This window comes from Lissotriton helveticus, chromosome 7, assembly GCF_964261635.1.
Source record: "Lissotriton helveticus chromosome 7, aLisHel1.1, whole genome shotgun sequence".
Taxonomy (NCBI): Eukaryota; Metazoa; Chordata; class Amphibia; order Caudata; family Salamandridae; genus Lissotriton; species Lissotriton helveticus.
Genome location: NC_136068.1, coordinates 1,088,175,521 through 1,088,202,116, shown reverse-complemented (window position 1 = coordinate 1,088,202,116; position 26,596 = coordinate 1,088,175,521). Strand labels below are relative to the sequence as shown.

Genomic DNA, 26,596 nt, shown 5'->3' with positions numbered 1-26,596 from the left:
GCTCTTCAACTGATTCCTAGCTGCCCCCCCACCCATGCCTTGAGACCCTCACGGGTGAGTAGCCCGCTAAATAAAACCCTGATTGATTGATTAATTGATTGATTGAAGAATTGTACCTTAGTTTCAAGTATCAAGTTTATTTTATTTTGTTTGAATAATTTAAATCTTACAAAAGTTACTAAAAAACATCAAATATAAAAGTTTTAAATGAAATAAAAAAATATAAAATTGTTATCATAATTTAAAATATGCAATATATATTAATACAATCAATTAGCAATTCAAAGTATATTCCTCCAATTTTTTTCCAATGATACACAAACACTTTACAAATGCAGAATTCAGAAATATATCTTCTGGGTTTAGATATTCTATCAGTGCTTGCCAACATGTCCATACTCCTCGATCATTAAATAGACTCCTAAGAATAATTTTCCTTTCATTTTCTATTTCAGGACAAAGACACAATAAATGTATAATGTTATCTTGCCCGGATTTGCATAACCTACATTGGGGATTCTCTTCTGATTTTCTCCAGGGAGGTAAATGACCTAATCCCGGCAGTAGGCCAAATCGTGCTTTCATAAAGATATGTTTATTTTTCTGCGACCATGGTGTTTCGAGATATTCTTGGACTTTTTTTTCATGAATCCATTTATGATTGGCCATGCATGTTTTCTTTTTGCCACTATATCTTTATCTTTTATCAGGGAGAGAATTGTACCTTAGCGCTTTGTTATTAGTTGTCATTTCTTTGGTCACAAAGATTTGTACAATTTGCCACAAATTAATGCACCATTCCTGAAATTCCTACATGCAAAATTGTTGTGCGTTCTAGTTCATCCTTCATTCCTAACGCAGTATCTCCATTTCACTGTAACCAATGACATGATTCTACACCAGTCCTTCATTTTCTGTAGAACTGTAAATACATACATTGAGGACCCCTTGGATATATCTTGATTTTTCGATAGTAGTCATGACTTGCAGCATTGTGTTGATGACCCTTGGTTCTGTTTTTAATGTGGCAATGGCTATCTCTAGTTCATGGATCGATGTTGAATAGTCAAATATTAGACATTACAAATAGATTTGTGAACAGAAGTGTGATTTCTGGATGTAAACTTCTCAAAATCATCAGTGAACACGTGATGCTTCTACCTGGTATTCTCTGCACACGTTTGTTTATTAATAAAAAAAAATACTCATGGTTGAAACTCCACTGGAGGACTCTTGCTACTTACCTTTTATTGGGACACTGGAGATTTACATGTTGTCCAAGTGTTTTTCTGTAGTTGCAGGTCTTCAACAGTGATTTGGTCCAGGATGAAAAGATAATGATATAATGACTTACTGGTAATGTTCACTCAATGTCCTTCTTTTCCCTGTAAAATCCTAGCATTCCTACATGGCCTTCCACAGGGTACTGCGTTCTTCAACATGCCCAATAAAAATTGGGCATCAGAACAAGAAGCCTAGATTGATTGCTGGTAACCTCCTTACTTCCTAGAGCTATTCTTCATTGTCACAGTCCTTATTTATGAAAAGTAAACCGATCCATGGACAGAAAAGTCTGCTGCAAGTAATTTCTAAGTTGATGTTTGTGTGCACTTCTAGGGGATTTTAACTAAAGTATAAGGCATCCAATAATTCAGCTGTCATTTAGCAGACATTGTCTAGATAACTGAAGCTCTAATCATCTGGAACGCAGGTCAGGTGTAAGAACTGCAGCAACGAAGTATAACACTACGAATATTTGGAAATTCCAAAAAGTAATCCTGGATTTACTTCGTCAATGATTTTAATCAACTCTTTATTAAGATTTGAGACACATCATAGCATGGCAAAGCTTAGGATGAACACAGAAAATTACAACAAAGGAAACACTGCTGCACAACCTCAATTCTGAATTCACATTGGAGCAGCTTCTAGTACATTGATCAAAAACCTGGAGGTCCGGGGCTCATTTGTATGAAATTAGCAATGCTGTACAAAGACAAGGGTACAACCCATCCTGCAGCAATAGAAAGATGTGCTCCAAAAGACTCAACACGGAGATCTCAACAGATCTCAACACGGAGATTTCCATCTCCCATGTAGCACTGGCCAATGCTTTGTCCAAAAGGTAAGATAAGATAGATAGTAAATAAATTAATTTATCAAGTCTGGGAAACCATAAATGCCTTACAATCTCGATAGGAATTACCAAAAGTGACATGAGCACCTTCACGAAGGACGTTTGGAAAAAATATTGAATTGTAAATATCAGGAGGCAGAAATATCCGAAATAAAATATCGTGATACATACATGTTGTGAAGCAAGAATATCGTTGACAAGAATATCGTTTTTTAAGGTAAGTAATATAATTTTAAATAATAAATATTGATGTTTTTAATATTGTTTTCTGTAATACAGTGGTTAGAAATATTGTATATAATTATTTTAATGTGTTTTAGCTGCTATGATAATTTTATGTGTTACTAAAGAATATATAAATGGTATTATTATATTAAAAATAGAGCACATCATTTTAAGTGATTTTATTGAACTTTTAATAGTAAGTAATTCATAGTGTCTTAGCAGGTTGTTGGGTTTGTAGGGAAAGTCTGGAAAGTTAACTAGGCAAAAATTAATCATGAATTATTTAATAAATCTTAATTAATTATTTAATTGCTTTTTAATTAAGTCATTTATTAAATATATATTTTTTTATTCTATTTTATTTGAGGGCTGCTAGATTTGTAGGGGTCAAAGGTGGGGATTTAAATAAGTATTAATTCATTAACAATCTATTATTAATTGTTAAGTAATTATTTAAATTTACATTTTTAATTATGTATAATATGGAATACTGATTTATATTACTTATACTTTAGTTGCAGGATGCTAGGGTTGTAGGAGGGTGGGAAGTTAGTTAAGTAATGACTAATTGGCTATTAGGTATTATTTCTAAATGAATTATTTAATTGAATTTTAAACGTGCAAATTATGGAAAGCTTATCAATTTTAATGATATTTTAGGTAGACCTGCTAGGTTTGAAGGGGTCTAGGGTGCGAAGTTCATCAGGTAAATTCATAATTGCTAATTAATTATATGATTTTAAATAACAAATGTTTATTAATTGATACTTTTGTGATAGTAATTGTGTAAATTGATTAATAGAACTTATTTTTAATACATATATATATATATATGTGTGTGTGTGTATATATGTATATTTCATGTTAATAATTTCTCTATTAAGAGTTTATTTTATTTCTACACTCATGGCATTACTCATATATGTAATGTGCTTGAATAGAAGTACTTTGCCTACTCTCTTTAGACAGCAGAAGGTATAGTAAAATTAACCCCTCCAAAGTCCAAACGCTTTCCCTAATGTTACACAGTTTGCATTAGGAATAGTAAATTTCAACGCTCTGAAATCCAAAGCTTCCCCTACTGTCGCACAGAACTGAAGTGTGAATAGTAAATTCCCCCTTGGAAGTCCAACACTTTCCCTACTGTTGCAGTGTTTGGAGTGGGAAGGATAAATGTAACCCATCCGAAGTCCAATAGTTCCCCTACTGTTGCACTGTTTGGAGTGGGAATATTAAATCTGAATCCTTTCAGAAGTCCCACGTTTTCCCCACCGTTGTTTAGACTGGAGTGGGACTAGTAAACTTAACCCCTCTGAAGTCCAAAACTTTTCCTACTGTTGCATTGACGGGAGCATGGATAGTAAATTTAAGTCCTCCAAAGTCCAACACTTTCCTCACTATTGCGGTGAGTGGAGAAGGAACATTAAATCTAAGTTGAAAACTTTCTTAGGCTTCTTATTGTTAGACACCAATAGTTTTCATATAATTGGTTAAATAGATTATATAGCATTAATTGGTTGTTTATTTTATATTTTTTGTTTGTAGTTATACATTTATTTGAATGTTTCTAGTATTTTCAGTAAAGGTTTTTTACTGGTTTTACAGTTTAATAGTTTATATATTGTCTACATTAATTAATATATTTATTCTTATTGAATTGTTCATTTTTGTATTGTTTTATTGTGTACGTATTATATAAGTATGTATATATATATATTTATATATATATATTGTAACATAATTTAAAAAAATATTTATTTTACATTATAGAAATGTTTAGCATTTTAACATTATTTCTATGAAACTATAAATATATGCATAGTAATAAATGTTGAATAAAAATGAATACAATGTCAAATAAATATTGTTCATTCATTATTTTGCACTTTTTATATATATATTTAAATAAACATAAACGTATATTTACATTTACAAATGTGTTTGTGTGTTTATATAACTATATATTTTATATATATATATATATATATATATATATATATATAGTATTACATATTAGTGGAATTTATTTAATAAACATTTATATATTACAATATTTAACATTTGCTACTTTAAACTCTATCATAAAAATTATTTTTGTATATATTTTGGCAATATTGGTGTCAACAATAATTTTAGTCCAATATTTTGGTACTTACCTGTATAAAGAGGAGCATGATATTGTGTTGAACAATATTTTTTAGTCAATATTTTTCGTAGCAATATTGTTTATCACTATATTGTGTACATGAATCCCATGAAGATCAGTTTCATTTCTTACATCAAGCTGACTGAATAACTCTTCTGCTGAAGGATTAAAGAAAATAAATCGAAGATGATTGTGTGATTGTAGGAGAGTTCCCTATTTCTGGGGTGAATTCCAACTGAGACGCAAGGGCTTGGACAAAGAGGGGGTCCATGGAGCTACTGAATGTTAGATTAGGGAAACTAGGGACTGCATTTTCTATTAAGTAAAGAATGTTTCCTGTCTTTCCATATAAGGTGAGCTGCCACTCTCAGTAGCGAGGACTATGATGAGGGAGAATAGGAGTCATTCTCAGTGTTTTGAACACCAACAGTAAGAAATCAGCTCATTATTCTACACCCATAACATTTACTGCAACAGATTTGGGAAGTAGGGTTGTCCAAATGTGCTCCAAATTCACAATGTGTTCTTAAACTTCACCAGCAAAATGCAAATTTGACAAATTAAAGCAATTCACACCAAATAAAGTGCACTAATGCATCTAACGTTTCTGTAACAAGTTGATTAAATGTCCGAATTAATATTTGTTTAGTAGCTCATAATAAGAATTAACTTAATTTGATTCAGCAAACATAAGCTACAGTATATTAAGAGCTATACAAATGATCTAATACAATTCTACACTGTACAAAAACATAACATACCTGTAGGGGCATGAAAGCTACTATAAAATAACAAAACATAATGTTAACTGCCAAGACATTTCTTTAATGTGAACATGCAAAATATATTTGGTTAAACACGCATATTCATGAATTGTTTCTGCAAAAGTATAAATTGAGTATGTTTATTTAAAAAGAAAGTGTAATACAGTACCATCGACCATAACTACAAAATATACTATATTGCGGGAATGATGTCCCATTAGTTTGTAAAATTTGTACAAGTAGCAAAACCAAATGAAACGAACAATTTGTAAAAGTTATTATCTTATGATAGAGAACTCTTCATTCAGCGAGATTGAATTTTAGAGGAGAAATTGCAATATTGCTGCTCTTATTATTATATTTATTATATAATAATGTGCTGACCGGGCAAGAATGTTGCATTGCAATTTTAACTTACATTTCCTTACTTTCTTTCACATGTTCACCCCTCTTCAGGACTGTCCCAGCAGTTTAATGAAAAAAATGGTTGGTTCAGATTTTCAACGTATCTATTTGGAGAAGCTTCCTCTCCTGCAATGGGGATCGCATGCCACACCAGAGGAGTACACGAGACTCCGAAAGTACAACGGCTGCTTTGGATGGGATGTAATCAGTTGGGACTGTGAGTAACCACTTTCACTCATATTTGATGACAAGGCTAACCCTATCTTTATAAGTAAACCTGATACTTCTGAATGGTCTGTACAACTGTGCACATGAGTGGGTTGCACAACATTACACGGATGCTTTTACCATGCATGCCTTTCTCATGTATGTTTTACAACACATGCATTTACCATTCTTATGCCTTTGCCACGCAGGTAAGTCTAAATAAGGTAAGGAAATATCTTTAGCCAGTGATCAAGGGCGTCCATATGCCTGAAACGCGTTTGGCAATATTTGTGTTTTGCTACTTGGTTGAGACAATCCTTAAAATAAAATGGATCCAAAACGCTGGGATGTGGCCTCATCATTTGGAGGCAACTTGTGGTTATATATATACATATGTACATACATACACATATATAAATATATATCCACTGAAAAAAACAAAGGTTACTGGGATGTTAGAGTTAGGCTCAGATTTCCAATGAATTTCAGCAGTTATAGTTACCTGAACTAACTATAACCTACACCCCTGAAATGCACTGCTTATGACCTCACATATAACATGACTCATGACACATATATATATATATATATATAAATATACACTCACACACACACACTGTTGGAAATCAGGACCTGATTGCAATGTCCCCTCACTTTTTGCCCCATTTGAGACCCCTGGTTGCTAGTTGTCTGACTCTGAGAGTGCCCTGGGCAGGCCCAAGGGCCAGTGCTATGTTGAAAACAGCCAGTGAAAACACTCATTTGCATTAGTGTAAACTAAGGGGCTGATTACGATGCCGGACGGACACTAGTTAGCCCGGCATCGTTCTTGAACTGAAACCCAAAGAACGTGGCAATTTGTATAGGGATTTTGGCACCTCACGGTTGATTTGCACTAGTTATACGGAGTGTAAGCAATTTAAATTAACGGTGCTCAAAGGTGTGGGAAACCACTAACCTCCACTAAGCGAAAGCAAAGCTCTCAAAACACAAATTCTTCTCCCAAGCACACGTTAGATATTTAACGAGGTTTCCCTGTTATTCACGAGCATATACAGTAATTTAAGAACAGAATATACACAATATCATTTGATTCTCTTTTTTTCATGCTTTCTTCTGTTGATTTAAGCCATAGCCAACACGTGTTTCGTCGTAATCGGGGCGTGATCCCACAACTTCCTCAAGGCTGTACAAACATAAACATACAGAAATCCCCTGTCTTTATTACTGCATCATCAGCTAATTTCAACATAGCTAATCTTACACAAGTATTGGCCAATCATGTTTAAGACAATGTGAAGTCCAGCATTCTTAATTTCTTTTAAAGAAAAGTGCAGGTGCCCCAGTATGGAGAAAACATATCAAGATAAAGTAAACAATGGAGAGAGAGGAGAACCATTCAAATAACCAGACGCCACTGAACGTGCCACCTTATTGCCCAAGTATATTCAAGAAAATAGCCATGAGAGAGAGAACGTGAACAACAACCACCAGTGGAAATACGAGTGGTTAGGTTAACGTAGCCAATATGTTAAGTCTTAAAATCCGGTCAGTACATCACACATACCGGTGTTCACCAATTCCATTATTACCCCGTGCTCAGATCGTGTCATGAACCATTGAGTAAATACCTATACTTTCCAAGTTTTGCGATCTGTATTTCAAAATAAATAAAAAGGGGCACAAATGAGTCAATATCTGGCTAGTCAGCTAAGATGGTCTTTTAAGCACAAATCACGTTCATATTTCAATTAAATTTCACAAAATTAACCTACTTTCCATGTGGTGATAATTCCAACCCACAATGGGGTTCTAAGGAGTATCGCAATCGTCCAGAGTATGGTCACTTTCAATATCCACTCAAAGTTTTCACCGTAAATCTCGTTGTCTGAAACCCAATATACAAAACCATCAGGGCTAAGTCCTATAATTTATTCAAACATAACTAATCGTACTGAAACGTAAAAAAATCCCCTTATTCTACTAATATATTCAAACTGTCCCGAGTCACGCACTAATCAAATCAATAGTGTCCACTGACTCAAAGCGTTCTGTAAAACATGACTCCAAACATTTATAAATCAGCAATTCTCTTACCCCGCTATGTTCAATAAAGTGTTCGTCTGAAGTAAATCCTTAGTCCTATTCGGAAAATGGACATGTAAGAACCAATATCTTAACCTTAACTCAAGACACTCGCACTCAGCATGATTCCGTTTAACCACTACATACCATTTCCGGTTATCGCCAGTATATAATGATCGTTTCTTACCTTATCTCAGGCTGCTGAGTACAGCAAACAGATCCAGGGCATTACGCATCTACCATGTATGATAGGCCAGCTCCCGACTGCTGGAGCCGGTGTCATTTAAAACAACCCTCCACAGAAACCTCCTTCCTTATTCTGACTGCTTCCGGTTTCAAAGTGGTAAGTATAAACGACGGACTATCGTGGATTAAGCACACTGGCTGACATTTTGGAGCAGTACTCAAGGTTTATAACTAGAGAAAAGTTAGCTTGATTCCTTGTTAGGCCAAGTGTTGATCGATAGTGTCCAAATAAATAAATAAAATAAAACACGGTTTGAGTAGTGATCGTGATAACTAAAAGTGCTAATATTTTGCTCCTGAACCATATGGAAATGCTTATAGAAATGGTGGAACTTATCTTGGATAACAATATATTTTTATTCCAAGACAAGTGGTTCAGACAAAAACAAGGAATCGTTATGGGCTCCAGGTTCTCTCCCTCGTACGCTAATCTCTTTATGGGATGGCTAGAGGAGAGGAGAATCTGGGGTCCAGAAGGCAAACAATGGAATAACTCTATTTTGTACTGGGGACGATACATAGATGACTGCATAATGATATGGAAAGGCACACAGATCAAGCTGGCAGGCTTCATTGACTATATGAACGACAATGACTGCAACATTCACTTCACCTCAGAACTTAGCAAATCCAACATTTCCTTCTTGGATGTTGAATTCTTTGTAAAAGAAGGAAAAATTGAGAGTAGGATTTTTCGGAAAAGAACCACGTGTAACTCACTATTGCATGCCTCCAGTGCGCATCCACTTCACCGAATACATGCCATCCCGTATGGTGAATTAATGAGAGTAAGACGCAATTGTAGTGTAGACACGGAATTTGAGGAACTGAAAAAAGGGTCTTTGAATAGATTTCCCAAAAGAGGCTATGATGGAATTACTCTGAAAAAGGCAGAATCTAGAATTGACAAGATAAAACGTAAGGACATGCTGAGGGACTTGAGAAAAACTGATAAGGAGACTAACACAATCCAGTTGATTACTGGATATACCAATTGGTCAGAGGTTTTGAGGCGCAGCATGTCAAAACATTTGCACCTGTTACACGCAGACAAACTTTTAGAGAAGTACATAAAAAAAACAGCTATTACAAATAGAAGAGGCCTCACGTTGAGGAATATGTTGAGCCCCAGTTACCCCACATCCCCACGCAATGAGAATTGGCTAACACAACATGCTAAAGGGTTTCATGGCTGTAAACAATGCATGGCATGCAAATGGGCAACACCTAAGAAGACATATTTCAATGGTCCTAATGGCAAAAGATATGAAATTAGAACCAACATTAACTGCATGTCCAAATATGTTGTCTACGCGATAGAATGTAAGTGCAAAAAAGTTTACATAGGCAGCACTATTAGACCTTTAAGAGAAAGGATTGGTGAGCACATACGTGCGGTAAAACAGGGTGATATGAGATATCCCCTAGCAGCGCACATGTCTATATGCCCGTTACAGGCGACAAATAGACGTTTTGAGTTCTATGGCATTGATTGTACACCCAGACACCCAACATTATGTATTAATAGACAATGGACATAGATTGTTAAATGTAATAAGATTCTTATAATCTATGACCACTTAATTTTTATATTATGTAATTGGATTGGCGATTTGAATACTATGCATATCTGCAACGTAGCGATTTTAACTCCGCATGATTTCCACTGAATACACATGTCTAGTGGATATCATGAGAATGTTTTTTTTTTAAATGTACAGTATTTGATTTAATTTTCCTGTTAAATGAAGTGATGGAGAGACGGTTTTGGATTTCTAAATGTACCATACCACAATCTCATGCTCTAAATTTGAACACAACTTCACATATATCACATTATTCAGGAGCAAAATATTAGCACTTTTAGTTATCACGATCACTACTCAATCCGCGTTATATTTTATTTATTTGGACACTATCGATCAACACTTGGCCTTAAAAGGAATCAAGCTTACTTTTCTCTAGTTATAAACCTTGAGTACTGCTCCAAAATGTCAGCCGTTGTGCTTAATCCGCGATAGTCCGTCGTTTGTGCTTACCACTTTGAAACCGGAAGCAGTCAGAATAAGGAAGGAAGTTTCTGTGAAGGATTGTTTTAAATGACACCGGCTCCGGCAGTCGGGAGCTGGCCTACCGTACATGGTGGATGCGTAATGCCCTGGATCTGTTTGCTGTACTCTGCAGACTGAGATAAGGTAAGAAACGATCGTTATATACTGGCGAAAACCGGAAATGGTATGGAGTGGTTAAACGGAATCTTCCCGGCCGAGCCGGGCCCCCTCCCAGTGCCACGCCTCCTTGTCCATCCTAAGCAGGACTGTTAACGCGCACCGCGGGACGCGCGCGGGTCGTAGCCCTGGGCAAAGCCCGGGCTAAGGGCGGCCCTCTTAGGCCCTCAGAGGCCTGAGGAGACTGGACTGGGCCAGATCCTTTGGTCGAGCGTCCCGGAATTCACCCTGTTCATATAACCATCTAAGTTAGTTGACTACAGTAAGACTATAACATCTATTGTAGAAAAGCTGTGTCCTTGGGCTTGTTTTCAGCGCGCACCTGGTCTGATTGACACTCGTTTGTGTTCTATCACAGTGTTTATTACCATCTGTTAATATGCCTAAGAAAATTGTCCCGGGTGTACCAGATACACTTAATACCCTAGATAATTATCTAGTTCAAGTGGTAAATAAAATAAACAGCGAAAGAAGGCAATCGCTAGGATTGAGCCAATCCCCTGTTCTTCACCTAGGGAGTCCTCCCGCCAGTGTGCAAATGATTGATGTTCCATTGCAAGATCCCAGCATGAACATTTCTGACACTAACCTCCCTGACATTGGAAGCCTTGACCAAAGTGCAGACCTGCTGGTCGACCTAGAGACAAATGCAGAATTTGACCCCGAGCCCCATGTGGAACTCGTAGCAGATGAATCATCATCCTCTGCGCCCGTGACTAGGGCGGTGAGAACCTGCAGAAGAATCCAGCCAAAACGAGGGGGGTCACGGGCAGGGAGGAAAAGGGTCACTTCCCCACCAAAGCTTAAGGGAAATAAATCGGAGTATGAGGAGGATACCCTTAGACAAATTATAGATGATGACCTTTTCAACAGGATAGCGGATATGATAGATCTAAAAATAAAGACCATTATCAAGCCACAGATTGGAAAAATTGATAAGCTTACTGTAGAGGTGAAAAGGATGGGCGGTCTGCAACGTAAAGTTGTAGAAGAAATTGAGAACGTAGTAACCATCGTCTCCAGACCAATAGATATTGTGAAGGAAAATAATAACATCAATGGGGGAGATATAGTAGCAGATGAAGGCCTATTAGAGACTATCCCGCCTGGACAGGCACCATTAGATGCACCTAGCCAAGAAGCGGTGAGGGAGGCCCCTATACTTCCACCCACTGTACCAACATTGCCATCTTTAGATGACGACTCACCACAATTTATAGTGGAAGCCTCACCAGTGGTACTGGTCCTAGCAAATGTACCTGTAGAGCAGTTGGCTGGGGAAATTGTAACGGCAAGGAGGATGTCAAGGATAGGGAACAGGCAAAAAAAGTTTAAGGGGGACTGCATAGTGTTAGATTTTGCAAACGCGGCAGTGCTCCCAAATGTCCTGTCCAACATATTCCCGCCCCAACGAAGAAGTGGATCCATAATCCCCCTTACACTAAAATTTTTCTACAGTGAGCAGCAACATGCGAACCACTCAAATATGCCAAGATCAGGGTGGGCTACAAGTAGTAACAGATGGGGGGGTCGTAGTACAAAATAGAGTTATTCCATTGTTTGCCTTCTGGACCCCAGATTCTCCTCTCCTCTAGCCATCCCATAAAGAGATTAGCGTACGAGGGAGAGAACCTGGAGCCCATAACGATTCCTTGTTTTTGTCTGAACCACTTGTCTTGGAATAAAAATATATTGTTATCCAAGATAAGTTCCACCATTTCTATAAGCATTTCCATATGGTTCAGGAGCAAAATATTAGCACTTTTAGTTATCACGATCACTACTCAAACCGTGTTTTATTTTATTTATTTATTTGGACACTATCGATCAACACTTGGCCTAACAAGGAATCAAGCTAACTTTTCTCTAGTTATAAACCTTGAGTACTGCTCCAAAATGTCAGCCGTTGTGCTTAATCCGCGATAGTCCGTCGTTTGTGCTTACCACTTTGAAACCGGAAGCAGTCAGAATAAGGAAGGAAGTTTCTGTGAAGGATTGTTTTAAATGACACCGGCTCCGGCAGTCGGGAGCTGGCCTACCGTACATGGTGGATGCGTAATGCCCTGGATCTGTTTGCTGTACTCTGCAGACTGAGATAAGGTAAGAAACGATCGTTATATACTGGCGAAAACCGGAAATGGTATGGAGTGGTTAAACGGAATCTTCCCGGCCGAGCCGGGCCCCCTCCCAGTGCCACGCCTCCTTGTCCATCCTAAGCAGGACTGTTAACGCGCACCGCGGGACGCGCGCGGGTCGTAGCCCTGGGCAAAGCCCGGGCTAAGGGCGGCCCTCTTAGGCCCTCAGAGGCCTGAGGAGACTGGACTGGGCCAGATCCTTTGGTCGAGCGTCCCGGAATTCACCCTGTTCATATAACCATCTAAGTTAGTTGACTACAGTAAGACTATAACATCTATTGTAGAAAAGCTGTGTCCTTGGGCTTGTTTTCAGCGCGCACCTGGTCTGATTGACACTCGTTTGTGTTCTATCACAGTGTTTATTACCATCTGTTAATATGCCTAAGAAAATTGTCCCGGGTGTACCAGATACACTTAATACCCTAGATAATTATCTAGTTCAAGTGGTAAATAAAATAAACAGCGAAAGAAGGCAATCGCTAGGATTGAGCCAATCCCCTGTTCTTCACCTAGGGAGTCCTCCCGCCAGTGTGCAAATGATTGATGTTCCATTGCAAGATCCCAGCATGAACATTTCTGACACTAACCTCCCTGACATTGGAAGCCTTGACCAAAGTGCAGACCTGCTGGTCGACCTAGAGACAAATGCAGAATTTGACCCCGAGCCCCATGTGGAACTCGTAGCAGATGAATCATCATCCTCTGCGCCCGTGACTAGGGCGGTGAGAACCTGCAGAAGAATCCAGCCAAAACGAGGGGGGTCACGGGCAGGGAGGAAAAGGGTCACTTCCCCACCAAAGCTTAAGGGAAATAAATCGGAGTATGAGGAGGATACCCTTAGACAAATTATAGATGATGACCTTTTCAACAGGATAGCGGATATGATAGATCTAAAAATAAAGACCATTATCAAGCCACTGATTGGAAAAATTGATAAGCTTACTGTAGAGGTGAAAAGGATGGGCGGTCTGCAACGTAAAGTTGTAGAAGAAATTGAGAACGTAGTAACCATCGTCTCCAGACCAATAGATATTGTGAAGGAAAATAATAACATCAATGGGGGAGATATAGTAGCAGATGAAGGCCTATTAGAGACTATCCCGCCTGGACAGGCACCATTAGATGCACCTAGCCAAGAAGCGGTGAGGGAGGCCCCTATACTTCCACCCACTGTACCAACATTGCCATCTTTAGATGACGACTCACCACAATTTATAGTGGAAGCCTCACCAGTGGTACTGGTCCTAGCAAATGTACCTGTAGAGCAGTTGGCTGGGGAAATTGTAACGGCAAGGAGGATGTCAAGGATAGGGAACAGGCAAAAAAAGTTTAAGGGGGACTGCATAGTGTTAGATTTTGCAAACGCGGCAGTGCTCCCAAATGTCCTGTCCAACATATTCCCGTCCCAACGAAGAAGTGGATCCATAATCCCCCTTACACTAACATTTTTCTACAGTGAGCAGCAACATGCGAACCACTCAAATATGCCAAGATCAGGGTGGGCTACAAGTAGTAACAGATGGGGGGGTCGTAGACCTATATACAATGAACATGGCATTGGCGCAGTAGATAGATTTGGTATAGGGTCATGCGATTATCAACAGAATGCGTTGTTCTCCAAAACCCCTAGACCAAATCGGTATACAACGAATTGGTGGGGGGTGGGTGGCCCGGTGACTGACCAGGGGAGTTGTGGAAATGAGTTTGGAGCCTGGTTCGGTGATGAGCAGTTCTCGATGCATCCTAATACACCATTACCCAGGTGGAATGTAGCAACAAATGGATGGGGACTGGGGGCTACACCACAGGAGTGGGGGTTTGGCACAGCAAATAGGTATGGGGTTTTGGCCAATCTAAATGACGTACGGGGGGACCAAATACCTCACAAAATGGATCAAGTTCTCAGGTATAATAACTAACCCCAGGGATAGGGGTAGAGGATTTACAATAGGCACAAATAGGCACGAGACAATCAGTTTGGAAGACCACAAAACGCAGGTTGCCATAGAAAGGGAAACTCCTCCTGACCAAACTCTGGCTGAGAATGTCGGCGGCTCTTTTAATGAGAATGTTAACGGAAACGATATTTTTCGGGAACAGTTAAATGTAGTAGAGCTAGTGGGTAACCCATCGGGTAATGGAACCCCCCATCTGCGAGCAGAAAATGGGGCCCCCTTGACCGATTTTGTGGAGAAGAGAACCATTGGAACCTGCAAAATATTAAGTTGGAATGTAGCAGGACTCAACTCCAAACGGGATGATAAGGAGTGGTTAAGCTTTGTTGTGGGTCATAATATCATTGCCCTCCAGGAAACTTGGGATACAACTGTTAGTTTTTGGTGTGATGGGTTTACTAGCTTTGCCAAGGCGGCTATTCCTAGCCGCTCTGGCAGAGCCAAGGGAGGTTTGTTGATGTTGTTTTCCTTGGAACTGAAGGGCTCTCTAAAACAGATTAGCACTGACTCGCATAACATCCTTATTATAGAGAGAGTTATTAACCCCACTAAGAGGTCCTTGTACATTAATTTTTATAATTCTCAGAACAGGGATGTTAGTGGCAGCAATATAGCTACCTTAGACGCTATATTAAGGTTAAGCAGTCAGAACACTCAGTTTGATACAGAGTATATATTATTAGGTGATTTTAATATCCATCCCTGCATGTTAGTATGCAGTCTAACTAACCAGGATTGGGGCGAAGGTCCCTAGGTACCGCATTTTGAACATTCCACAGAAGGAGAGGAGCTAGAAGACCTATTGGTACATTTTAACCTGTACGAACCAGAGGGAGGCCTAAGAATAGTTACCTTCACTGGCACTAATCCCGGAACCATAATTGATTATATTTTCATTACACAGGGTATTTTAAACCGGGTGATTTCCTACTGCACTGTGCCATCCCATCACAGTGACCACAATCCTGTTTTACTAGAAGTGGCATGGGGAAACCACATGGGACCAAACCCGGGGAAAGAGAGGCCGCACCATACCTTGCGTACCTCTGATCAGGGTAGGAGAGTCAAGTGGGCCAAGGTGGCCCCAGAAAACGTTTATGCAGAGGTCTTCCCGAAAATTAAGGAACAGGTCGAGGTTTGTCAGAACTCCAGTGTCCCAGGGTATGAAATTATAGGGGCTTTCGAGTCAATATGTGGGCAGGTATCGCAGGATCTCCTGGTTAAACCAAAGAAAGGGGCACCAAACAAGAGGCGCTGGTTTGACACCGCATGTTCAAATGCTCACAGGTCTCTGTTGGTAGCTCTGAAACAAACACCTAGGGTAAGGGGCGAGATTGTTAGATTGAGGAAAATCTATAAGTCAAGTCAAGATAGCATTAAACGGGAAGCTTGGGAAAATCTCCTTTCCGTGGCCGTCTTGAAGGACAGCCACAAATTCTGGGAAATAATCAAACAACCATTCTTCTCCGACCAAAATAACGAGGCCATGGACTGTGTCATCCCAGATGACAAGTGGTTGACTCACTTTAAAAATGTGTATGGGGATAATGTTGGAGCAACCAAAGGCATGTCGTTGGCCAGCTTAGACGCTACCCCAATACAGTTCTATAGCGCAGAAGTGGAGAAAGCTATTGTGGCTACAACTAAGCACAAGGCCCCGGGCCCCGATGGGGTGCCAGTCGATTTTTTCATACACTCCCCAAAGCTGTGGGCAGAGGTACTGGCTAATGTATTTACCGCCGTTAATAGCAACCCTACACCATCCTCCTGGGACATTTCTACCATCGTCCCCATTTTTAAAAAGGGCCAAAGGGATGATCCCGGGTGTTATAGGCCCATATCCCTTTTGGACTCGTCGGTGAAGATCTTAGGCAGAGTCCTTCTGTCCAGATTGAGGGATAATGTTGAGAGCTGCGGAGGGTTGTCAGAGATCCAGTATGGGTTTAGAGAAAGGAAAGGTACAATTGAACAATGCTCTAACCTACACCTGCTCATATCAAAATACACGGTGGCCAAGGAGGGGTCCTTGTTTTTAGCATTCATGGACCTCTCCTCGGCCTTCGATTTGGTTAACAGGGCCAAGTTATGGAAGACTTTGTTGGAGATGGGAATAGATGAGGCATTAGTGAGATTCATGGCCTCCCTACACCAGGAGCTTTTTGCGGCCGTACGGGTCACAAATGAGGGTAGGTGTACGTCTCTTTTCAAATCCCTGAAGGGGGTTAGGCAGGGCTGTATATTGGCCCCACTGCTCTTCACCATTTACATTAACGGTCTGGGTGCACATTTGGAGGAGAAGGAAGTCGACATTCCACGTGCAGGAGCAGTTAAGATCCCAGCGCTCCTGTACGCGGATGACGCTGTGCTAATCGCGCGCACGGGTGTCGGCCTTCAACGCCTCTTAAATGCCTTCGGCATATTCATGGAACATCTTGATTTAAAAATAAATGCCAGTAAGTCGCATACCATGGTGGTGGGCCGAGAAAGCTATAAAAGGAGAACAAAAACCTTCATGAGTAGAGGGGACACGGTATCTAGAGTCTCCACTTTTCCCTACCTGGGGGTCCTTTTTGATCAAAGAGGAACTTGGGGTCCTCAGGTGAGGGCGAAGAAGTTTGCGGTCACTAGATCATCGTCCGCCCTCATGGGCTTTGCGGGTAGGTTAGGCGCTAGGCCCATGAAAGCATTGTTAAAAATTCATAGGAGTAAATCTGTTGCTCACGCGTCATATGGGTCACCACTCTGGGGCTATGTAAACATGGAACCAATCCAGAGAGCGGAGAACAGATTCATAAGGACACTCCTCTCTGTGCCGCAGTCCACTCCAACTTACTCCATACACATGGAGGTGGGCTTAGATTACCTCAATGATGGGTTGAACATGGCTCCCCTGATCTTTTGGTTAAAGACGTGGCTTAATGAAGACCTCCCACTAAACCATAAGATCATGTCCGACGTTCTGTCCCTAGATCATTATAAAAAGATTCCTTGGCTTGCCTATCTGTTTAAGGCATTCTCAGAATTGGGACGACCTGAGCTCTTTACTTCCCCTCAAGATATCAAGGTCCAAGACATCGATCTTGTAAAAAAGAACTTTATGGGGAGGGCAAGAGCATCCCGTGAGGAAAGGGAATTAATGAAACCGTCAGTGATGGGTCATTATTTACTTGTCAATTCATTTTCCTTAGCACCGTATCTTGGTTTTGTTACAATCCCGTTTCATAGGTTTCTTCTAACCAAATTTAGGTTTAACTTGTTACATTTTTATTTAGGCACTTTTAAAACACGGGAAAATCCGGAATTAGCTTTACCATGCAGCTGTGATTACCTTTCACCCCAAGATACTATGCATTTTGTTATGTTTTGTCGTTTTTACGTTGAGCCAAGGAAAAAATATTTGGTACCAGTTCTGAAGGAGGCTGGTATTACACAAGTGAGACCGGCTCTGCTTTTTTTACAAGCATTGACCAACATACACACTACTTTTTGTATAGCTAATTTCTTGGTAGCAGCAGCTAGGATGAAAAAATATTCCCATTAGATCCTCTGTCACTCCTTTTTAAAAAAAATGTGCATGCCTAGATTTAATGGTATGTGAATGGTTTTTATGGTCATATGTTAATATGTATGAAATGTTTTTAACTTCCTGTATGAAATATTTTTAAATTCTTTGTATGACTTGTAATTGAGTCGAATAAAGATACTCTGACTGACTGAGTGCGAGTGTCTTGAGTTAAGGTTAAGATATTGGTTCTTACATGTGCATTTTCCGAATGGGACTAAGGATTTACTTCGCACAAACACTTTATTGAACATAGTGGGGTAAGAGAATTGCTGATTTATAAATGTTTGGAGTCATGCTTTACAGAACGCTTTGAGTCAGTGGACACTATTGATTTGATTAGTGCGTGACTCGGGACAGTTTGAATATATTATTAGAATAAAGGGATTTTTTTACGTGTCAGTACGATTAGTTATGTTTGAATAAATTATAGGACTTAGCCCTGATGGTTTTGTATAATGGGTTTCAGACAACGAGATTTACGGTGACAACTTTCAGTGGATATTGAAAGGAACCATACTCTGGACGATTGCGATACTCCTTAGAACCCCCTTGTGGGTTGGAATTATCACCACATGGAAAGTAGGTTAATTTTGTGAAATTTAATTGAAATATCAACGTGATTGGTGCTTAAAAGACCATCTTAGCTGACTAGCCAGATATTGACTCATTCGCGCCCCTCTTTATTTATTTTGAAATACAGATCTCAAAACTTGGAAAGTATAGGTATTTACTCAATGGTTCATGACACGATCTGAGCACAGGGTAATAATGGAATTGGTGAACACCGGTATGTGTGATGTACTGACCGGATTTTGAGACTTAACGTATTGGCTATGCTAACCTAACCACTAGCATTTCCACTGGTGGTTGTTGTTCACGTTCACTCTCTCATGGCTATTTTCTTGAATATACTTGGGCAATAAGGTGGCACGTTCAGTGGCGTCTGGTTATTTGAATGGTTCTCCGCTCTCTCCATCGTTTACTTTATCTTGATATGTTTTCTCCATACTTGGGCACCTGCACTTTTCTTTAAAAGAAATTAAGAATGCTGGGCTTCACATTGTCTTGAACATGATTGGCCAATACTTGTGTAAGATTAGTTATGTTGAAATTAGCTGATGATGCAGTAATAAATACAGTGGATTTCTGTATGTTTATGTTTGTACAGCCTTGAGGAAGTTGTGGGATCACGCCCTGATTACGACGAAACACGTGTTGGCTGTGGCTGAAATCAACAGAATAAAGCATGAAAAAAGAGAATCAAATGATATTGTGTATATTCTGTCCTTAAATTACTGTATATGCTCGTGAATTAAAGGGAAACCTTGTTAAAATTCTAACGTGTTCTTGGGAGAAGAACTCGTTCTGGAACTGGTACCGAACAACCTCCAGTCGTCGGTTCCAGCCCAAGAATTAGGATCACTTTGACCATCACCACCACGAATACCCTGCCTGGTGTGCGTCCAGTGGATTTGTAAGGGTTTTGTCCAGCTGCAATGTGGGAATTGTGGTCCTAAACTTCCAAGGACCATCTTGGATATTCCAGACCCTTGGATTGTGCTTTGGACACTTTGGACCACCGAGAGCAACTTCACTAAGAAGTTCCAGATGTTTGGAGAAGTTTGGAGCAAATTTGGAAAAAATCTCAATAAGGGGACTGACTCAACCGCGAGAGCCAAGCCGGCCAGCTACAGCCGCGAGCTGGCCTGCCCTACTGGTTCATCCCACTGAAAAGCTTCGGAGGTCCAACTTCCTGAGTTTGACCAGGAGCTCCCTGCAAAGCAAGCCAATGAACCCTCACCGAATCCGGACTGGTGAGGAGCATCACAGCAGAAAAACCTCCAGAAACGTTTCCAGGTCAGAAGGTAAAATCTCGACCCGGGCCTACAGCAAGGGGTATCTGAGCAGGGCTCCATCACAATCGGCATGAAACTTTGACTTTGTCCCGGTCAATCGCGACCAAATGTCCCAGAGTGGCGCTATAGGTTTCTAAATTCTATAATGTGCTAAATCTTTACAAATTCATAACTCCAATTCCCTACACTGGATTTTGGTGTGGGGTTTATATTGTGTGTTGTGTCTTAATTATTTACTGAATTGCTGTTTTTAATTACTTTACATTTCTGGCTCCTAAGTTAAGCCTGCCTGCTCGCAGTCAAGCTACCCAGGTTTGAGCATGGGAATAATTTGGTGAGACCTGCAGTGAGCCCTAGACTGTGTCAGTGGTCTTATTGCTAATGGTAGATACATATTTACCACGACTAATAACCGAATTTCCAACACAAACACATACAGATACGTACACACACCTGTGCACTCTCTCACTCAAAACACCCCACCTTTCTCCTCTCTCCTGCCCAGGATAAGAGCAGGGAAATTTCAGTGCATCCTTTAAAGTTCAAGGCAGAGCACTAGAATCCATTTACGATTATAGATGAAGGGGAAACAGGGTTCCTGGTGGGGTAAAACAGGATTGTAGGACATTCTTTGAATGTGTTGGATTCTAACTTTAAAGGCTGGATGTCCCAGTCCGATGATCTGGTAATCACTTTGTACTGGGAACTACTAGTGTCGTTTTAAGGGAAGGTGCCATCCTGTCTCCAAGTTTCTCAGTATGAACAGGAGAAGCACGGAAGCGATCCTGATCAGGTGAAAGAAAAATATGGACTATTATATTCATACTGGAGCAGGAGTAATGGTAGCAGGCTCTATCAGTACACTTCTATAAACCTACCCCATCTGTCTTCTTGTTTTCAGATTTGAAGCAAACACTGTCTCTGCTCAATACCTCGGCCAATGGCTACATGTTCAGTGATTGGAACTGGAAGCCCAAAGCTGGGTCGCCCTGTATCCGCTGTGCAGTAGTAGGCAATGGTGGTATCCTGAATGGATCGAAGAAAGGAAAAGAAATAGACGAACATGACTATGTTTTCAGGTGACTAAGATGCTGTCTCTATCTCTTTTATACCTCTTTCTCACTCTATCCCTTTACGCATGTCTGTATCTACCCATTGGTATGTGTAGAATTAGAGCACCATGCAACATGATGAGGAGACAATACAGATTGTGTACCAAAAGCCTGATAACTGAGGGAGGGGGATCTCATGTGAATGGGACCCTGGTGGGTGGAGGGAGCCAAGTAGCCTCTGTTGATGATGGGTGTGATGCAGGAGTGAAGATGTGTGACAGCTTTATCCTAGGATATAAACCTTAGCCAAACCAATGCCTGCTCTGTAGCCTTTGCTCAGGTGATTGCATGAGTTATGTAGGACCCCCTATCACCTGTAATCACTATTTGAACCTTGTTTTTGTTAGTGTGGTATGCAGTGCTTTAAATGGGCAGGTTCTGTCCTGTACTGAGTACCTGCACTTCTTTCAAGTGTACCTCAGTGCTGTTGCACTACATGTAATGGGAGAATACTGGTACTTCTCAGAAGCAAGCAGATACTATAAATAGTGAGCACCCATACTTCTATATTTCCACTTAAAGCACTAGTGAAATGTCAACTGGTTCATTACTACTCCAATCCGTAGTTCACCAAAGTTATGAGTCTGGAGCATTCTCAAACTGATATGTAATAATCCATAGTCTCACTCTCTACTGTAAAACTTAGTGCTGGAGCGGCCCAAGATCCCTGGCACTGGTTGCTTGACCAAACCACACACACTTGTTGTGTGCCCACAGTGGGTATTACAAATTTGTCACTAAAGAGGCTCAGATGTGTCTGCATTGGGAGATCTCCTGTGTCACCATGCTGGTAGTGACATGCACACTTAGGAGCCCATTAGGATGGCGGGTGGATTGCCCTCGCCAGGCTAGCGGTAACAACCGCCGGACTGGCGGGGGCAATCCGCCGCCATCCTCACCTATATGACCGCCCGCCATATTACTATGGCGGGGGACCGCGGCGGACGGAAAGACCGTCCGCTGATTTTCCACCCCGATCGCCTTGCGACCGGGGTGGAAAATGTTTAATATGGTGGCGGTGTCTAATAGACACCACCAGCCATATTAGCATGGGCTTGTTTAGATGCCTTTCCGTGGCGGGGCTTGCGGTCTTCACTTTGGGAGCCCCCTGCGGGCCCTCAGAGTGAAGGAGATGTGGGGGTGCACACAGGGGGGTACCTGTGGTACCCCCCTGCATTTGCATAAACAAAGCGGCAGGCACCGCGCGGTACCTGCCGCTTTGTTTATGCAAATGCATACGTGCATTTTTAGCATTGTGGCAGGCGGTGTTGAGAGCACTGCCCGCCACAATGTTAAAAATGCAGGATGCGCCCGCCACAGTTGCGGGCGCATCCTAATATCCCTCACGGGACCCCCGCCCTTATGGCGGGTGGTCCCAATAACTGATAGGATGGCGGGTGGACTAAGTCCGCCCGCCATTCTAATGACCCCCTTAGGATCCTTTTAAGAGTCTTTCGGTCTGAGGACCACAAGACTTGTGATGGTGATGCCGATCCGCCACCGCCACACCAGTGGTCCTACCACCCAATTATGCCTCGAGCAGTCGGACCTTCCTGGGACCAACAGCTTTGCCAGGGAACTGCTGTCCCCTGGCAGAGGAGCAGTGGTCAGAGGCCGCAATATGTGTGGTGGGACCACCACGGCCCCGCCAAGCATGTTATGAGTTTCCTTTCAGCCAGGCTTTTTATGCCGGTTCCACTGTCATGAAAACCTATATGGATGCAAACAGGGGGGCATAGCTTGTGCCCCCCCGTGTGCATGCACATAGGTACCTCCATGCCATGCAGGAACCTTCTAGAGCGGTCCCATTGTGGTGCCTTTTTTAATGGCAGTGCTGCCTTTAAAAGAGTCACCTCTATGGACCGCCATGCTGCCCCTAAAAAGTCCTAATCTTGTGGGCGAGCGGCGCGAGCTTTGGCAGAACGGTGGCACAGCGTTTTGCACCACCGCGCCACTGCTCAGGCAAAAAACTCGTAATCAGGCCCTAAGTGTCAGAGAACCGTATGCATGAATTGTGGCTGGTCCTAGCACAGCAGTTTGTGATGGAGACTCGCAATTGTTCATAGTGGTTTATTGTAAGCATGGCAGGTGATCTCCGGAATGTGTGACAGAATATTGACGGACAGAAAATTGACCTACAAAAATATCAACACAGAAAAATAGAAGTAAAAAATATCGAAGTCCAATCTACATAAAGATAAGTAAAAAAATATTGAAAAAATATATTGTCAAAAATATCAAAGTTAAAAATATGTTTCTTTTTTAAATGTTTTAATAATAATGTAAAATTAAGTAAATAATACACATAATTAAAAGAAATATAGTTGGGGGCGTGGCTTCGCAAGCGGTGATGGCGGTCGCAGCTTCCTAGAGCTCCCGCCGGCCCGTGAATCATCCGGCAGATTATCCTGGCCCCGAGCCTACACACCGCAGCCCGACTGAGGCGATTGTTGCTGAGGGTGCCTGGGATCCTCCGGTGTGGTCCGCGGAGCTCCCGATTCATCGGATGCGGCTGGGCAGCGGAGAAGAGAGCGCGGCCTAGCACGCGGTGAGGAAGCGGGGGCCTCGATTTTGGCGCCTCCCGGCCGGGGGGTGTCCGCTTGGCTCGGCCGACCCGTCGATTGTCCGGCACCTGGACTGCACTGAGGGACAAGAGACAACCAGCGCTATCCTCCAAGAACCCGGCTGGGGGCTTGGAGAGCCTAGAGGCCGTGGGCCCATCTGGCGGGACACGGCGGCCTTGTAGACCCAGCGCAGCCGGGGCCTCGAGTTTCGTGGCCCCCGCCCGGGGCTCGCCGCGGGCCGTTGACACAGCTGGGCCTTGACGGTACCTCAAAGCTGCGATTGGGGGGAGTCTTCCCTGCTGATCCTTTCTAGGTGGCAGACCGGAGTGTGGCAGGACGGCAGCCTGTGGGCCGACCCGGTTCTGGCGTTGCCCCGTGACGGACGGCGAACTGTGAGTACCCCCGCCTGGGTCCCGGACATTTGCAGGAGTGGTGGCCAGGGCTGGTGGCGAGTGACCGGCGCCACCGGGCCTGCAGCACAAGGAGGTGAGGCATGGTCCAACCAGTGGAGTGAGGGACGTGCAGGCCGCTGACGACTAGGGAGTGGATCCCGGGGCCTGCCTTGGCCTGCCCGAGCAACAGCACTGGATCAGAGGTACGGGTGTCCGAACCCGCGGCGGGGGGAGAACTGCTGTGTGGGCTCCATTAGGCTGGGCAGTCGGAATAAAGGACCCTGTACTGCCGCGACTGCGTTTACTATCGGTGGCCCACTGGTAGTCTGCAACCATGACCAGAGGGGGGGTGGTGGCCCCACCAAACAGCCGACCATCGATAAATTTACAGGACCCGGTGGGGGCCCCGGACCCTCGGGAGGAGGACAGCAGCAGGGGGGGGCGGACAACGCAGCACTTATGGCAGCCATCACCCAATCCAGGGATATGCTGGACGCCAAGATAGGCGCGGTGGGTGCAGATGTCACCTTGCTACGCCAAGACTTGCGGAATGCAGTGGCGCGGATTACGGAAGCGGAATCCAGAATTTTGGTGGTGGAGGACGACGTGGGCTCCCTAAAGAAGAGGATGGCGGCGATGGAATCTGCGCAAAAGGGCCTAGCACTCAGGGCGGAAGATGCGGAGGGACGCGCACGTCGTAACAACCTCCGTTTCATCGGTTTTCCGGAACGCTGTGAGAAGGGGAACATGGAACAGTTTCTTACTCAGTGGCTGATGAGCTGGCTGCCCCCTGGGGCTCTGTCCAACTTTTTCGTTGTTGAGAGCGCACATCGTTCCCTGACACAGAGGCCGCCGGAAGGTGAACGGCCCAGGGCAGTGATAGCAAGACTGTTGAATTATCACGATCGGGATGTCATTTTGAAGGAAGCAAGAACCAGAGATGCTATCCTATACGAGAACCGAAAGATCATGATTTTTCCGGACTATACTAAGCTCGTACAGCAACGGCGCCAATCCTTCATGAACGGAAAGGCGAAGCTGCGAGGTTTGAATCTCCAATACTCTCTGCTGTACCCGGCTCGTCTGAGGGTGATTTTCCAGTCCAAAACGCTGTTTTTTGATTCTCCGGAGGAACTTTTTAAATGGACTGACGAAACGGTGGCGCTCAGGCCGCATGCCCAGCCGGGACTGAACCCGGGCTCTTCGAGGGGGTCATCGCAGGAATGAGGAGACCGAACGGCCAAGAGTAGGAGAAACCGGAGGTCCAGATCACGGAAGCGGTCAGTCTCCGTTACCGGTACACAAGATAGCGGCAGAACTGAGGACTCAGACCAATCTGGGAAAGATCACTGAAGGTCTCAGGTACTCTAAGCTCCCGGTTTGGTGGTGTAGTTCCCGTTGGCTGGAGACGGTGCGGTTGGGGCCCGGCGAACTGGATGCATTGTTGATGCCTCAGCGTCAACTCGAGACTGAGTTATTGAACATGAGTGGGGTGGTGAAGTGTGGCTCGGGGACGACCTATCAGGGGCTGCCACTCTCCTACTAAGGTGGGAGTTGTTAGGGGAGGGGGGGATGTGACTGCTGGGTTTCGGGGAGTTGGGATCCATTGGCATGGTTGGTCTTGGGCCCTCCGTTTTGGGCTCGGGGTTGCCCATGCCGCGACAGGTACTTCATAGTTCCATGAGGTATAGGGGGGGAGAGGTGGGGTGGGGGTAGCGGGGAAAGGAAAGGTTGAGGAGGGGGGGTTTGGGGGGTATGGGAGAAAGCGGATGTTGCCTTTCTAGTTGTATTTGGGTTCTGGGGTAGGTGGGGGGGATTGCACGTGTTATTTACAATAATGCTGATGTTGGTGCGCGATGGGTGGTGTTGGCGCAGAGGGCCTCCTTGGTGGGTCCCCCTTGATTATGGCTAATGCGTTACATAGACTCCCTGAGGAGTCCCTGCGAGTAATTACATGGAATGTTAGGGGGATGCTGGACAAGGTTAAACGTGGGGCAGTCTTGCGCTGGGGAAAGAGAGAGGTCGCTGATGTGCTCTTGCTCCAAGAAACTCACATGATGGGATCAAAGGTGCTCAGTCTGCAGAGGTTTGGCTATCATCAGGTTTTCCACGCTGGATTTTCCAGGGGGTCCAGAGGGGTGGCTATTTTAATTCATCGCAGGGTGGCCTATGTCCATGAGAAGCAGTGGGTGGACCCGCAGGGTCGCTATCTCTTTGTCAAGGGATTGGTGGGCACAGAGCCCGTGGTCTTTGGGAGTGTCTATGCCCCCCCCCCTCTGCAGTGGGCCCTGGCTGAGAGGCTGTTCACAGTGTGGGAGGACATCCCGGAGTCCCTGGCGGTGGTCGGGGGGGACTGGAATGAGGTAATGGATGTATGTATGGACCGTCAGAGGCGTCAGGAGATGCTTGGGCCAGCCCCTCCCCCCCCTACTAGGCTGCATGCTATGAGTGAAGAAATGGGCTGGGTGGATGCATGGCGACACATACACCCTACAGCGCGCGAGTACACATTTGTATCTGCTGTGCATGGCTCCTTCTCACGATTGGATTATGTGTTTGTGCCCAGAGTATGCA

General features: G+C 43.1%; 1 protein-coding gene across 1 annotated transcript in view; it reads left to right on the top strand.

Annotated features, from left to right (window-relative positions):
• The window catches only part of LOC144769964 (uncharacterized), a 321,126-nt gene that overhangs the window by 174,350 nt on the left and 120,180 nt on the right, over window positions 1–26,596 (top strand). Inside the window, exons 3-4 of the mRNA XM_078654161.1 lie at window positions 5,729–5,894; window positions 20,856–21,033. Coding sequence (XP_078510287.1) covers window positions 5,729–5,894; window positions 20,856–21,033 — 344 coding nt within the window. The remainder of the gene's footprint in view (window positions 1–5,728; window positions 5,895–20,855; window positions 21,034–26,596) is intronic.